The following is a 16,715-nucleotide window of genomic DNA, read 5'->3' on the forward strand; positions in this document are numbered from 1 at the left end:
ATTTCCACCACAAAACAAAGAACCAAATCTGTGACCAAATATGCCAATATCATGAAGATTTTGTGGCTGGAAAGTGACAACTAACAGAACATTCAAATGAAATGTAGTGAAGATGTAATAATGCTCAAAAAACGTTGAAAGAAAACAAATTTTTGAATTTCTTACTGGGCTCAATGAGGAGTTAGGTCAAGTGCGAGTCCAAGTTCTAGGAAAAAAGAAACTTCCATCCATGAATGAAGTCATCTCCATCATTTGTGCTGAAAAAAGTTGGAAAGGTGTGATGCTCGAACAATCTTCTATTGATGGTTTTGCTATGGTTGCTGAAAGCCAAACAAATTCAACCCAAATCTTGTTGGAAAAACAGGGCATTCTAATGGTTAAAGAATCTCAACCGTAAAGAACTTTGGTGTGCCTATTGTAAGAAGCCCCAACACACCAAAGAGAAGTGGAAACTTCATGGAAAACCTTAGAACCTGAATCGGAATGGGGGAAATAAAGCATGACAGCAACACAGTAAAGCAAATATGGCAAATTGTGGAGGAGGCCCTCAAGAAAAAACTAGTTCCAACAGAGAAGAAAAATTTGGAGAACTAAACAAGGCTGAGAAAATTTTTGGGTACTCTTAGTAAACAGTTGGGTATGTGTTCTTTGCCACAGACAGGTAAGTCTTCCATTTCTCAGACTTCTAAGGGCCTCAAATTTGTCCTTCATTGACTGTTGGGTCATTGAATAAAGTTTTCTCTTCATATAGTCCTTACCTTAGAAACAAAAAGATTTCTATTGATGATGGTTCGTTTACCACGGTTGTTGGTCAAGGAAAAATTATTCTCATCCAGTCTATTGTTTTACAAGATGTGTTACATTCACCTAAACTTCTAGTTAACCTTGTGTCAATCAATAATTAACCAAAGATCTAAAATGTTGTATAACCTTTTTCCAAAATTATTGTGTTTCAGGACTGAGCTATTAAGTGCCTAAGATCAATCCTGGAATTGTCAATATAGATTTTAGGCTATTAAGTCCCTTGTGTTGATTCTAGAAACCTCGGGATCAATTTGAGGGCGCTAAAACTGGAAACTCCAACTTTCTTCCTTTGCTTTGGGTAGTTTTTTCATGCTCTTGTATCCCAAGTATGGGAGGGAGCTAGGGCTACTTATTTAGGGGATATTCTAATGCATAAAGAGATTTGGAAAAAGATACTAAGCGCATCATTAGGGCTTAGGGTTTTGAGAGTTGTAAGGTTGCAATCTCCTGACACAATAATGAAAGTTCCTTGCCCTGCTCATCCATTGTTGCAGGCTATAGCAGAACCACACAATCATTCTATGCTTATATGATTGTTGTTTGTCCTTTCTCATCAATCTTTATGCTGTTTTTGCCAGCCTCAGGTCCAAGAAGAATTTGCCCTTGTCACCGCCCAGTTCTTTGCAGCATTGTCCATACATAAAGTGATAAATGACTTATCAAGAAAGGTATCACCTATCTTTATCGAGAACATTTGTTGCTACCTCTGGTTTGACTAATATCTGGTGGTTTTCAGATCAAACCCATCTAATTTGTGGGTTGCATAATGGTAATGGATTCTTTACTTGTTTCTTGATTAGAAGGTTAAAGAAGTCTCCATCATTATAGTACTAAAGAGGACTCAGTGAACACCACATAATCAAAATTATACAAAACCAGACAAAATGGACAAAATTAACAGAAGTCTTCTGCACCAGGTCTCCCCACAGCGGAGGAACCCATCATGGCAGCCCCTTATCATATACAAAATCAAACTTCTTTGAAAACTTATTTGCTTTTGTGGCCATACAGTTTCTCTGTCAGCTCCTGCTTCCCCCCAGTATTTTATTACACTATATTCTGCCACACATGATGACAAAGTCTCAGTGATACATGTGTACCTATCGGTCCACCATTCGTATGCTATCAAGTGTCAAAACATATGTTGCCACTTGTCACAATATAAGAGTACCAATGTAATCCTTGTTTGAATGCTGCCATGCACCCCATGAATCAGTACTTATTAATCAGATACATGTCATCTGGAGTTTACTCCATTAATTAATACTAAGAACATTAAGCTACCAACTTTCTTAAAAGCTTAAAGCATTACAATATGGGCTCATAATGTGTACTAGATTAGCATGCTCCCTCACATACAACTAAGTACCCATACGGGGAGAAACAAATTAGTCGTTGCGGATTCCAAGCAAATAGATGGGGAAATAAACAAGAGGAGAGATTCCAATTGGAGACCTCTCATTAACCATAATTCCAATACCAAGGTAATCCAAAGCTAGAGGAGCATCAAATCAAGTATCCAAGCATTTGTCCATATAAACTACAGTGATAGATGTTAAGATAGCACCCAGTGTTCATCTCCTCCTAAAACTATGTTTATGGATGTCGATGCCACTATAGGTCTTTTATTGTTTGTTTGTTGTTCTTTCATAGTTATTCTCAGCGTGCAAATTGATTCTTTTGGTACTATGTCATTGTACTACACTGTCAAAGGATGTTAAGGTTTACAGAATAAGGAACACAAAGGGTGAAGATAAAACAGAAGTAAATGGAAACCTAGAATTTGCATTCTTCAATAATATCTTATACATAGATATAACATATAGCACATAACCATAACAACACTAATAGATGAAATGAGCTATCCACCTTACCCTAGTCAAGGAACATGGTAGAAATAAGCTCACTGTTGACAAATGCAGTGCCCTTAAAAATTCCAAAACTGAAAGCTAATCCATTGGTACATCAGGATGAGACAAGAGCACTGCTCACAAGTGAGACAGGAGAACAAAGCAAAGGCAAATTCCAAAAGGACTGGCATAAGGACCCATCAAGAGAATCATACATTAATAAAATGGATAGGTGATATATGATAGCACTATGGAAATATCTTCACCAAAGAAAACTGGTGATCATATCTTCCAAACCACAACAAAACATGCCACTATATTAAGTTAAACCATTAATAATGCACGCCTATATTTAGTCCGACATAGTATTGATATGAGCGCAAGTGGGCAAAGACATAATTCCAGATTATAGGGCAGTCCGTACAGATATGCTAGCAGGCCTCTCAAAGTGGTGTTAAGGAGATGTGTTTATACAAAGACCAAACATGCCAAACTAGCTTTTAGTTATGCTACAGTGCAAAACACTTACAAAAGATTTTACCTCCTAAGTAAGGGAAGCGGCCAGATATTGGCTAGATTTTCATCACGCTTGCCATTCTCTGATTCTTCAGGCTAATCAATTTCACAAAATAAATAAATCAATAAAAGTCAAAATTTAAAATTTAATTTTTTTTTTTTAAAAAAAAAACGATTTGTCAAATGCCTCATGAAGATTAGGGAGCTAATGTATTGATTTTAATGATATATTACCTCAGCAAGAATGTGAGAAGAAACAACTGCATCCCATTCTGGGTTCTTTGTATCCAAGAGGACAAGAACTATATCAAATCTGCTCAATAAGGGTCCAGACAGTGTTGTATTGACAGAGAGAGCTAAATTGGGTTAAGAAATATTTCAATATCACAAGGAAACAAAAATCATCGACTAGAAGGAGAGGCTACTTTTGGTAAAGATAGATTTAAGAACACCTAGCTAAAGTATATTTCATATTTACCTCTTTTGTTATGTTACATGGATTCAGGTGCTAGTGTGCTTGTAGGCACCCAATCCTTCAAATTCCAAAATTTTAGGATGTGGAGACTTTACTAAAAAGGATCCATTAGCAACTACTGATACATGGATACAATATAATAATGATTGAAATACTACTAATCACACTTCCCAATTAAGCCAAACTGTCTTATCCCAAAATAGTCTGGCATTCAAGCATATTTTATTTGACTTTCAATCTTCTCAGCTATAAGTTTACTGTACCAGTAATAAGTTTATATTAGCAGATTTTACTACTTTCTACATTACTATCAATTTTATGTTTAAAGTGAACTTTTTGTCCTCATATTTTATTTCCCTCTCTAATTTCCATGTTCCCAGAAAACAAGTCTCTTCAAAAGCAGCAGCAATCCTTTTAAGGCAAGGTTGCAATGATCTCTAGAGAACAAAAGAAAAAACTTCCTTGTAAGCAGGAGAGTAGTATCCAAGCTGGATTTCATGCCATGTCGACATGGGAACCTAGGTGAAGTAAAAGATGTTGAGTACCACAGTTTCTGTGAGACAAATGCAAGAACATACATTCAACAGGAAACCAAATAATATAAACAATCAAGTAACCATAATTTAAAGACGTAAATTAGAAAACTAGAAATTCTAAATCAAAATGATACATTGACCAGGATCATAATGTCCTTTAGGATTTGTTGCACCAAAGACAATTGTCCTGGTATTAAGAGTTGTCACAAGACCAGCCTGAAAAAGGAAAATTATTAGTAAGAGAATGTCATTCATGAATTATGCTTCACTACACATAAAAAGAACATGGGCACAAAATAAGTAATGGTGAACAAAGAAAAAAGCAGTTGAATTTCTATTTAAAAAGTTTAAACAAACGGAACAATAACAAAGTAAACATATGATAAAAATAACAATAGAAGGTTTTGATTAACTCACCAACTTATAAACCATTGAAGGGGAATTGGAACACTAAAGGAGATATATTGGATTTCATATAACTATAGTGTAGGTGAAACAAATCCATATACTCTCAATAGCAAACCCTTAATACATTCATTTGTGGATTCTTGCCTCTAACATACCTCCTCTCTCATCAAGAGTTCTCAACTCTACTTTCCTAGAACCTCTAAGGGCTTAAAGGTCATCCCTTAGAAGGTATTCTAAGGGATCCACATTCTGATATCTCTAAGGATGAAGCTTCTCTCTCACCAAAAATTCCTAAAAATGCCTTTATTCCGAACCTTCAACTTAGCTTCAACAAACTTCAGTTTGCCCATGAATTTATAGCCTTTCCACCAATTAACCTAAGTCTCTCTCAACTCCCTCAATCTTCAAACCTATGGTAGTGAAGCTGCATGCCTAGAAAATGTAAGGAAACCAAACTCCAAATAATTTGGTTAGAAGTCACCAGAATAGGGCAGTGCTTTGAAACAGGGCTTCCCATTGCTTCTTGTACACTGTGGGGAATTCTAAATTCCAAATGTAGGAAATAAAAATATCTTTCACAAATGGGGTTGCCCTCAGCAATGCAAGTTGGATGAAGTCAAAGACATCCTTAAGAGGGGAGGATCAACAAAACTACAGGCAATGGCAATGTTATCAAAGCCCATCATATGAAGTTAACTAAGAGGATCCAAGCTTCCCCAAAAGAGTAAGTTAAACCAAATAAGTCTTCCAATTTGATCTAGATGTTCGATCCTAGAGATAAGCTATTTGGATTATAAGGTGCTTGAACCAATAATCCTCTAAACAATCCAAGGAAAATATAACAGAAAATGAGTAAGAGCCTAACACCATCTCACATGTCTTTTGCAAGTAAAATATCTAAATAATCCAAGCCTCATAGGAGGGCAATTCACCCAATTCCTTACTTCAACCCTCTAATAGGATTCAAATAGTTTTCCTACCAATATGTTCCAGTTTGGTTTGTTAGAGAATAACAATATCCAAGACTCACTTTCGAAGGAAATCTCAAATCGCTTCCCTCTTACTCCTAGACCTCAACCCACAAATATTTTTTAATAGGCAAGAAAGAATTTATTAGAAAATTTTCCAAACAAAAGACCCACCACCTCATGCTAAATTACATACCAACTACATTGCTAGAATGCCATTGTGAAATCATCATGCCCAGGGACCATATCACTTCCCAAACCATTAAGAGCATAAAAGAACTCTTCTTCCCAAAAAGCCTCATCTCACTTCTCCACAACCAACCTTTCTAAAGCTCTAAAGAAGACCTTTTAATATTGGGCCTCCAATCCCCAAAATCTGAGAACTGATGGAAAAACTAGCAACCCATTCTTTCATTCATCCTTCTCAAATATCCAACCCTATTTATCGTTAATTTTCCAAAATCATTCCTTCTAAAGTGGTTTTGAGCCATCCTGTGGAAAATTTGAGTGTTTCTATCACCCCCCTTTAGCCATGACTCCTAAGACTTCTGTCTCCAAGAGGTCACCTTTAGGTCTGCCCAATAATAATAATACGCCATAGCACCCTTTCTAGCCTCCAAATCCTCATCTTCCAAAGGCCCAACTCTCTCCTTATTGTACTAGTAACCAGTGTTGTCAAAGGCAAAAGACAATGCCAAGGTGAGAAGACCCCTTTTAACTTGAGACAAAAGGCGAAAATTAAGGCGATTGCCTAACTATAATAAGGTGATAAATAGTATAAATATATTTACCATTTTACCTATTCTATACTCAACCAATGTAAGTATTCTTCAATAATCAATACTACTAAATTTTCATCCCCTATGATGCCTTATAAAATTAAGAAAATAGTAATAATCATTCAAAGTTTTTACCCCACATCATAAGAAAAGTCATACTATTTCGAGAAATTCATCATGTCCATATGAATATTCTACTGTTCCAAACATCCAAAAATAAAAATAAGAAACAAAATAAGATAATGAGCGTCCTAAAGAAGCTTTAAGCATCATCGTTGTAGTCATCATTGAAATTAAAATTGTCATCACTTCCATCAAGACTAGATTGGTATCCCTCCATCTCATTATCATCCTCTTCGATGTCCTCTAAATTGCTCTCTTTCTCTTCAAAATCAGGTTATGAAGTACCAGCCACTAAATCCCCCTTTAAACTTGTCTTTGATCTTGCTCAAAGTCTAGTGGAAATATTTGCATCTCCCACTCCTGCTGCACTTGTCACTGCACCCCATGTCAAGCTATCATCCCCAAAAACCAAGTCATCCTCCGAATGAATGGTGGTGTCTTCTTCACTTATTTTTCCAATCAACCACTCATTACTTTCGTCAATATCTACTAATGAGATGGGGTCAATGACATTGCATCTATCATATCGTGCTTTAAGAGCTTGGTTGTATTTAACAAACACCAAGTCATTTAGTCGTTTTTGCTCTAATTTGTTCCTCTTCTTGGTATGAATCTTTAAACATTTATTAGTAAATGTTACCACAAGCTATATTAGTTATAACAACTTAAGTTACTTAACTAATAAAATTTCTAATTTTATAAATTTATATATTATGTAATCAACAAAGTATTAAATACTTACATGCTCAAACACACTTCAATTACGTTCACAACCCGATGCACTACAAGTCAAGCTAAGAATCTTTATGGCTAGTTGTTGTAAATTTGGGGTTGTGTTGCCATATAGTTTCCACCATTCAGCTATAATGTTTCAAATGGAAACAAAAAATTAGTAGCCTAGCAAGTAATATTTGATCTAATAGCTCACAAAATAAGTAATTTAATATCTTATTTAGAAATATAAACTTTCTTTAAGCACTTTATAGTTTATACCTGGAGTTAGCGTCTTCCTTGATCTAATGGCTATTGGAATACCAAAGAGACCCTCCGCATTCTTATAAGTTGACAACTCATGAATGATCTTATCTTGCACATCAATATCAGAAACTAATCTATCTATACAAGAATATAATCTTGATGTCACTTCTTCATCAAACTCCATACAAGGGTTGTCGTAGAAAAATTCCAAGTTTAAGAAGCAACTTGTTGCCTGCAAGGGATGATGGAGTTGACATTCCCATCTCTTACCAATAATAGAGAAGATCTCCTTGTATTTATCCTCATTCTCATTAAATGACTTTTTGATAGTCTCTTTACATCTATCCATAGCTTCATATATGTACCCCATGGCTGGTTTTCTTTCATTGTCAACAAGTTGAAGAACTTTAACAAGAGGACCCATCACCTTAAGAATATAGACAACATGATTCCAAAATGAAGGCATCAAAACTACTTTTGAGACTTGTTTTCCCTTTGCTTCCTATGCCCATTTACTAGCTAACCACATGTCAGAAGTGAACATCAATCTCAAATTACGCTTTTGCATATGGATACTTTGTAGGGTAAGAAAACATGTTGCAAATCGAGTCATGCCTAACCTAACCAATTCTCTTTGCTTGGTGAACTCTCTCATCATATTTAGCACCCCCTCATGATTGTAGATGAACCCATTCAATGTGATGGCTCTAGTGAAAGTCCTCTTAATTGTAGGAAGTTTCCTAACATCCTCTAAAATGAGGTCTATGCAATGAGCTGCACAAGGTGTCCAATACAAATATGGTCATTTTGCCTCTAGGAACTTTCCTATATAAAGTTAAAATGATAAAAACCATAATAAATAAAAATGATGAATAATATCTTAAATTCATGATACAATGTTTCAATTTAAATGGCACAAATAAAACCTAAAGAACTTCATCAAATAAAATCTTGCCTACCAATACATAGTTAGATCCATTGTTAGTTATTACTTGAACAACATTCTTCTCCCCAATGCGCTCCACAAACTTGTCCAATAATTCAAATGTCTTCTCCCCAGTTTTCATGAATGAACTAGCATCAATGGACTCCATAAACATTGTTCCAATTGGGCAATTTACCAAAAAATTCATCAAGGTTTGATTTCTTCTATTTGTCCACGCATTAGACTAATAGAAACTCCATACTTCATCCATGCAACATTATGATCTTTCAATAAATTTTTTGTGTACTCCACTTCTTTCTGAAGGATTGGAACTCTTAATTCATAATAACTCGGAGGTTTCATATGTGGACCACATTGTCCAATAGCTTTAACCATCCATTTAAAACTATCTAAATTTGCACAATTAAATGATATTTTTGCTTGATAAAAGAATCGACCTATGTATTGACATACACTTTCTCTTTTCTTTTTATCAAACACATCATTTATAGAACTTTGTTTGATCTTTCCCTCTTTCCAAAGTTGAACTACTTTTTCTAGCTTTTGAGACACAAAAGCATCAATGGGACCTTTTGTTGTTGACTTCATCTTCTTATTACTTCCCATGCCACTTCTTCTATTATCAATCACATTTTTTCCATTCAAATTGACTTCTTCAAGTTCCTCTTCCTCATCAATATCAACAATGTTTTCTAAGCCATCAAATTCAAGAAAAGAACTATAGTTGTCTTTTTCATTCTTTTTATTAGTCATATACTGCTCAAGCTCTTCTCTTACTTCCTCTGGACATTTTAAACACCTTGCAACATTTCCCTTTTTTCCTATTTGATGTTGCTTTGGTATAAAAATTCCACCTTTGTCTCATTCCCACAAAATAAACATGCAACTGAATTTGTATTTTTTAATCTTTCAAAAAATTATATTTCCAAGCCGGATCTTTTTTGTTTGAACCTTTTGATGATGTGCCATTTTCTGATACCATTTCCAAAAGCTAAATTTGGTTAAAAAAAAAAAAAAGAACTAAAAATTTAAAATTTAAAATATAAGGAAAATAAGACAACAATGTAAAAAAGTTATAAAATACAAAAAACTTTTATAACAAATAATAAAATTCTCATGCAAGAAGCATGGTCCGTTGAATGATATATTTTCAATGATAAGAACTTATAAGTGGTGAAAGTGGTGGGACCCATTGAAATGATGAGTCTCGGGAAGGTGGAGTATGGCTTTCTGCAATGTGCAGTGGCAGTAGAAAATGGTTAAATCTTTACAGTGTGTGTACTATGTAGTGGCACTGTGATAGGCTTAGAAAAAATTGGTTTCAGGAAGGTATTGAGTTTCTACAATGTGCAATGGCAGTAGAAAATGGTCAAATCTCTCTATGTAGTGACACTATTACAGGCAGCTCTATAGTGTGCAGTATTGCAGTGACAACATAGAGTAAAAAATATGTATAAAAAAAAGGGCCCATGTGAGTCTTCACATCACAAGCAAAGACAAGTTTTTGCTTAGCAGAGAATAAAATAAAAAAACAAAAATCAATAGCTTTGAAGTGTGTAAAAGAAGGCAGTCTTCATTCTTCAAAACACAAGCAAAGATAATATTTTTCTTTGCAAAGAATAAAATAAAATAAAAACAAGTCAATTAAAAGGTGCAGTAGTCATAACATACTTTTTTTCTTTTAAAAAAAGTTGGCTTCATATTTCAAAACTTCAAATCGTGAAGAACAAAAAACAAAAGCCATAAGAAGAGTTATAGAGAAGAGAAAAAGGAGAAAACCTTGTCAAAGTGAACCACAAAGCTGTTGAAATCTTCTTCCTTCCACCTTGTCTTCTTCTTGCTAAAAGGTAACAAAAAACTTTCTTTTCTTCTTCCCTCTACCTCGTCTTTTTCTTAAGCCCTAAATCTTGTTATTCCTTTTTTTTTTTTGCCCTTTTATTAGGGCTTTGTTATCAACCTTTTAGCTTCTCCATACCTCAACTTTCCAAATTTTATTTTTAATATTTTATTTTTCAAGTTTTCAGCCTTATGAATAAAGGCAATCGCTATTACACCTTAAACTTTATCCTAAAGCAACGACCTAGGGGTTGCCTCGCTTAGGTCTTCAAGAGGCATTTTTTATTTTTCTCACTTTGCCTGGTGGCCTAGGCGAATCAAGTGATCGCCCTTGACAACACTGCCGATAACCAATCTGCTCCTAAGTAGCTACTATGCTAACTGCCATGTTACTGAAGACTCGTTTATGCCAAACTTTAATATCTTCTTTCAAAGCTTTCAGCTAGGTCAGATAAAGAAAACTCAATGATCCAGTCATATTGTAGCTTTTCCACCAGTTCTTCACGAAGCCCTTAAACCATCCACCTTTAGCCACATAATCTTAAAACTAAACACAGTCTTATCGATTGTAACCCCATCACTATCCAATGAAATCAATGTATCAGCATAGATTGGCCTTGGCAACACGCTCTAGACCAAACTGAAGAAATGACCCTCCCAATCTGTAATCACAAGAAAGATATCAAGAGAATGGGAATCCCTTCTTGCCCCTACACTCCATGCAAACTCTACTCCTGAAAAAGGCATATCTATTAAACTAAAATCCCTGAAAAACTTCATGAAGTGCCTCATCGCTGCTAAAATATGGATGCAATGTCCTTTTTCTTAAGGAAATCCCACTATATAAAAGTCTTTCCTAATACACCAAGGATCCTCCCACAACCCCATAATATCCCCTAGTTGTTTTTGAGAAATCCTCCTTGTCCCACTTCGAATCCAGGTGCCCCTAAAAACCCACACAGATTATCCTCAAAACTGGTAAAACGGTAGGAAAATAAAAATGCTCCATTGCTCCTACTCCCACCTCAACCATCTCAAAAGCTCTCTGATAAAAAAAAATTAAAAAAAATAAAATAACTGTTGGGGCACGAAATACATTATGGGTTAAAATCCTACTAACTTGAGCTTTTAGGAAAATTAGTTGTTCAACATGATACCAAAGCTGTAATTAATTGGAAGTCATGAGTTCGAATCCTCTCTCCATCTATTTATCTGTCTTATTATTTTATCTGAAATTTGTGATTTGTCTACATCTACTATTGTTTGTGACTCCCATAATGGGTATAGGCCACAAAGGAGGGGAGATGGTGGAGCATGACATACATTGTGGCTTAATCCTACTAACTTAAGTGTTTAGGAAAATTACTTCTTCAACAATTATACCCACTTTCCTCAAAGCTCCCCTTGCCCTTAAAGCTTCCCAAACTAAAAATCCCTGCACCCAAACATATCATCTATTTTGCTCTCTTGAAAGCATACCAAATCCAGCTTCTAAGACTGGATGATAATCTTGACCATTTTCATCTTCTACAGATTATTTAGACCCCCTATAGTCCATGACAACATCATTATTTTCATGGTGTTGAAGATCCATCTCTATCTCCTTCTGATCTACTTTCCATGTATTGCCCTTGTAATTCCCAAAACACTAATTTTTTCAATTCCCTCTGTTTCCACCTAAAGCCTCTTGCTTTTCACTTTCTAGCTTATATTAAGAATGACTTTCTGTGTTTTGCCCCTATTTTTCTAATCAAGGTCATAATTTCTTTCTCAAAACTATCAAAGGGTGTGCCCACAAATCTATTGAATCCCGCAAATTTACTATTAGACTATAGCAAGGAACCTTTTTAACCATTTCCAACCAAACTTCTAACAACTACTGCTCCTAGGAGAATCAAGGGGTAACTCAAACAAGAGAGAAATAAACGGTGATGAAAGGAGGAGAACGCTTCTCATTAGGGACCAGCTTCCTTGAATTACATGGCCCTGAACTAGATTCTCAAGAAAATCCATTGATCTGCCATCTTGCAAGATCATTCTCAAGGGACCTCATCCGCCATAGCAAGCTCTAGAGCTTATCTCCCTCACCTTCTAGAAATCCTTTTGCACTAACCCCATAGGAGAAGAAATCTGAGAAGAAAAGGTAGGAGTAGAAGACTCATCCTTGTTGAAATTCGGCATTCAAAGTTAGGGTTTTAATTTAGGAAAGTATTTTAGGAATAAAAAAGGAGAGATCATTTAGGATATTTCCTTAGGATTCAGTTTCCTATTTTTTAGGAGAGAATCAAGCTAGATAGATATTTTCTTATTCAGTCATTTGTGTATATATATGTGTATGGCGTGTACCGAATAAATCAATAAAGGAGTTCAGAAATTCTTCATGGTATCAGAGCCAGTTTTCTATAACCCTAATCCCTTCTGGCCGCCTCTTATTCAGGCCATCATTCATTCCAGCCAAACCTCTTTGGCCATCTCTCAATCCGACCATCTCTCTCTCTGGCCATCACTCATTCCGGCCAAGTCTCTCTGGTCATCTCTCATTCCGGCCATCAGTCCCTGTTCTCAGGCCTGTATCTCTAGTTTTCTTCTCTTCCCTATTTCCAGCAACCATATTCGACTGTCTTCCTCATCTCCATGACAAAATACGGAATGACATCATCACAAGTATCTAGCGTCACGGCACTAGAATCAGGGGGCAGTTCTGAAATTCCAAACCTTGGTGGCAGTGATTCCTCTCCTATTCTCATCACAGGACACAAATTAAATGGCCATAACTATTTACAGTGGTCACAATATGTGTTACTGTTTATTTGCGGTAAAGGAAAGGATGAGTACCTCACTAGAGAAGCAGTCATGCCAGAAACTACAGAACCGGGTTTCAGGAAGTGGAAGATTGAAAACAGCATGATCATGTCATGGCTTATCAATTCCATGAACAATGACATAGGTGAAAATTTCTTGTTGTTTGGGACTGCAAAGGATATATGGGATGCAGCCAAAGAAACTTACTCAAGTTCTGAAAATACTTCAGAACTTTTTCAGGTTGAATCAGCCCTACATGACTTCCGCCAAGGAGAGCAATCAGTTACTCAGTATTACAACACACTCACAAGGTATTGGCAGCAACTTGACTTATTCGAGACTCACTCATGGAAATGTTCGGATGATGCAACAACATACAGGCAGATTGTGGAACAAAAGAGACTGTTCAAGTTTTTCCTAGGACTAAACAGGGAATTGGATGATGTTAGCGGCCGAATCATGGGCATTAAACCCCTGCCAAGTCTCAGGGAGGCTTTTTCAGAGGTTAGGCGTGAAGAAAGTAGAAAGAAAGTGATGATGGGATCCAAAGAGCAACCTGCCCCAACATTGGATGCCTCTGCCCTTGCTGCTCGGTCATTTAATAGTAGTGGTGGAGATCGTCAGAAACGGGATAGGCCTTGGTGTGATTATTGTAAGAAACTAGGCTATTATAAGGAGGCTCGCTGGAAGCTTCATGGCAAACTGGCTGATTAGAAACCAAAGCCACGGTTTGACAGAGATGGTAGAGCACACGTGGCTGCCAACTCTGAGAGCACATCTGTTCCCGAGCCGAGTCCATTCAACAAAGAGCAGATGGAGATGCTATAGAAACTATTAAGCTAAGTTGGCAGTGGCAGTACTACCGGGACAGCCTTCACTGCTTATCGAGGAGGAATGAAGCCGTGGATAGTGGACACAAGTGCTTCTGATCACATGACAGGAGATGTTGCCATTCTTTAAAATTACAAGCCAAGTAATGGTCATTCATCCATCCATATTGCTGATGGTTCAAAGTCAAAAATTGTTGGGACAGGTTCCATAAAACTTACTAAAGAATTGTATCTTGACTCTGTCCTCCATGTTCCAAACTTGGATTGTAATCTTTTGTCCATTAGCAAATTGGCCCGTGATCCCGTGATCTCCAATGTGTTACTAAATTTTATCCAAACTCGTGTGTTTTTCAGGACTTGAAATCGGGGAAGATGATTGGCAGTGCTGAACTGTGTTCCGGGCTCTACCTCCTCCCATGTGGCTGATTCTCAAACCAAGTCTCTCAAGCAAGTTGCATACAGTCTCAAAGTCTGTTAGACTCTTTCAATTCTATGTCAAATTCTAAGGTCAATAAAGATAGTGAGATTATAATGTTACACTATCGCCTTGGTCATCCTAGCTTTGTTTACCTTGCAAAATTGTTTCCCAAATTATTTATCAATAAAAATCCAGCATCTTATCACTGTGAAATTTGTCAGTTTGCAAAGCATACTCAAACAGTATATCCTCAAATCTCATACAAACCTTCGACTGTTTTCTCTTTAGTACATAGTGATGTGTGGGGTCCCTCACGGATAAAAAATATTTATGGCACTCGATGGTTTGTGACATTCGTTGATGATCATACACGGGTAACATGGGTTTTCCTTATGAAAGAAAAGTCAGAGGTCGGGCACATTTTTCAAACCTTCAATCTTATGGTTCAAAATCAATTCAATTCCAAAATTCAGGTCCTCAAGTCAGATAATGCAAAGGAATACTTTACTAGTAGTCTTAGTACCTATCTTCAAAATCACGACATCATCCACATAAGTTCTTGCGTTGACACCCCACAACAAAATGGGGTGGCTGAACGCAAGAATAGACATCTCTTGGAGGTTGCCCGGTGCCTTATATTTTCCTCTAATGTTCCAAACTATTTATGGGGGGAAGCCATTCTCACAGCTACCTATTTGATTAACCGTATGCCATCTAGAGTGCTTACCTTTCAATCCCCATGTCAACTTCTCTTAAAAAAATTCCCTCATACCCGTGCAACCTCTTCTGATTTACCACTCAAAGTATTTGGTTGCACGGCATTCGTTCATGTGTATCCTCAAAATCGTAGCAAATTTGCTCCTCGAGCCAATAAGTGCATTTTCCTAGGGTATTCTCCAACCCAAAAAAGGTACAAATGCTATTCTCCAACCAACAAAAGATTTTACACCACCATGGACGTCTCTTTCTTTGAACATGTCTTCTTCTATCCCAAATCTCATGTTTAGGGGGAGAGCATGAATGAACATCAAGTTTGGAAGTCTCTTCTTGAGGCTGTACCTTTTTCTCACTCAGAGTCACCAAATCCTTCCCAATCCGCGCCCACTGAGTTGTCCACACCCATGTCGTCATTAGTCCAGCCAGCCTAGCCCACAAATGTTCCTTCTCCCGTGACCATCCAGTCTCCCACGCCTATTCAACCGATAGCCCCACAACTTGCTAATGAGAACTTACAAGTATACATCAGGAGGAGGAAAAGACATGAATTAGAGCACGGATCACAGCCAACATGTGGCCAATATATTGACTCCATTTCAAGTCTACCTGAAGAGAACATAGGTGAGGATAAGGCTGGAGAGGTGTCAATTCCCAGCATTGATGATTCTACTTTGCCGATTGCATTGAGGAAGGGTGTTAGGAGATGTACAGATCATCCAATTGGGAATTATGTTACGTATGAAGGGCTATCACCATCTTACAGAGCATTTGCTACTTCTCTTGATGATACTCAGGTTCCCAACACAATACAAGAGGCATTCAAAATTTCAGAATGGAAGAAGGCAGTACAAGATGAGATTGATGCACTTGAAAAGAATGGGACATGGACTATCACAGATTTGCCGGTTGGGAAGAGGCCCGTGGGGTGCAAGTGGATTTTCACCATAAAATACAAAGCAGATGGATCAGTCGAGAGATTCAAGGCTCGTTTGGTAGCTAGAGGGTTTACACAATCCTATGGGATAGACTATCAGGAGACTTTTGCTCCTGTTGCAAAACTGAACACTATCAGGATTCTTCTCTCATTGGCTGTCAATCAAGATTGGTGCTTGCAACAACTGGACATAAAAAATGTGTTTCTAAATGGTGACCTAGAAGAGGAAGTCTACATGGAAATACCACCTGGTTTCGAAGAAAGTAAGGCAAAGAATCAGGTTTGCAAACTCCAAAAATCCTTGTACGGCCTTAAACAATCTCCCCGAGCCTGGTTTGATAGATTCACAAAGGCAGTCTTGAAGTTGGGCTACAAACAAGGTCAGGCTGATCATACTCTATTTGTCAAGAAGTCTCATGCCGGGAAAATGGCCATATTGATAGTCTATGTCGATGATATTATTCTATCTGGGAATGATATGGAGGAATTACAGAATTTGAAGAAGTATTTGTCAGAAGAGTTTGAAGTTAAAGACCTTGGAAATTTGAAATATTTCTTTGGTATGGAAGTGGCTAGATCAAGGAAGGGAATTGTAGTCTCTCAAAGAAAATACATACTCGACCTTCTTAAGGAGACCGGTATGCTTGGATGCAAACCAATTGATACTCCTATGGATAGTCAGAAGAAACTTGGTATCGAGAAAGAGAGTACACCGGTAGACAGGGGGAGATATCAACGACTCGTCGGGCACTTGATTTATCTCTCACACACTCGGCCAGATATTGGCTTTGCAGT

General features: G+C 37.0%; 1 protein-coding gene across 2 annotated transcripts in view; it reads right to left on the reverse strand.

The window, feature by feature from the left end:
- Positions 1-16,715, reverse strand: part of LOC100243188 (probable DNA helicase MCM9) — an 87,072-nt gene that overhangs the window by 2,093 nt on the left and 68,264 nt on the right. For both annotated transcript variants that reach the window (XM_002263702.4, XM_019225089.2), the window contains exons 14-16: positions 4,316-4,397; positions 3,405-3,526; positions 3,196-3,266 (exon numbers count right to left, since the gene is read on the reverse strand). In XM_002263702.4, coding sequence (XP_002263738.2) covers positions 3,196-3,266; positions 3,405-3,526; positions 4,316-4,397 — 275 coding nt within the window. The remainder of the gene's footprint in view (positions 1-3,195; positions 3,267-3,404; positions 3,527-4,315; positions 4,398-16,715) is intronic.

Source organism: Vitis vinifera, chromosome 2 (genome assembly GCF_030704535.1).
Source record: "Vitis vinifera cultivar Pinot Noir 40024 chromosome 2, ASM3070453v1".
NCBI lineage: Eukaryota > Viridiplantae > Streptophyta > Magnoliopsida > Vitales > Vitaceae > Vitis > Vitis vinifera.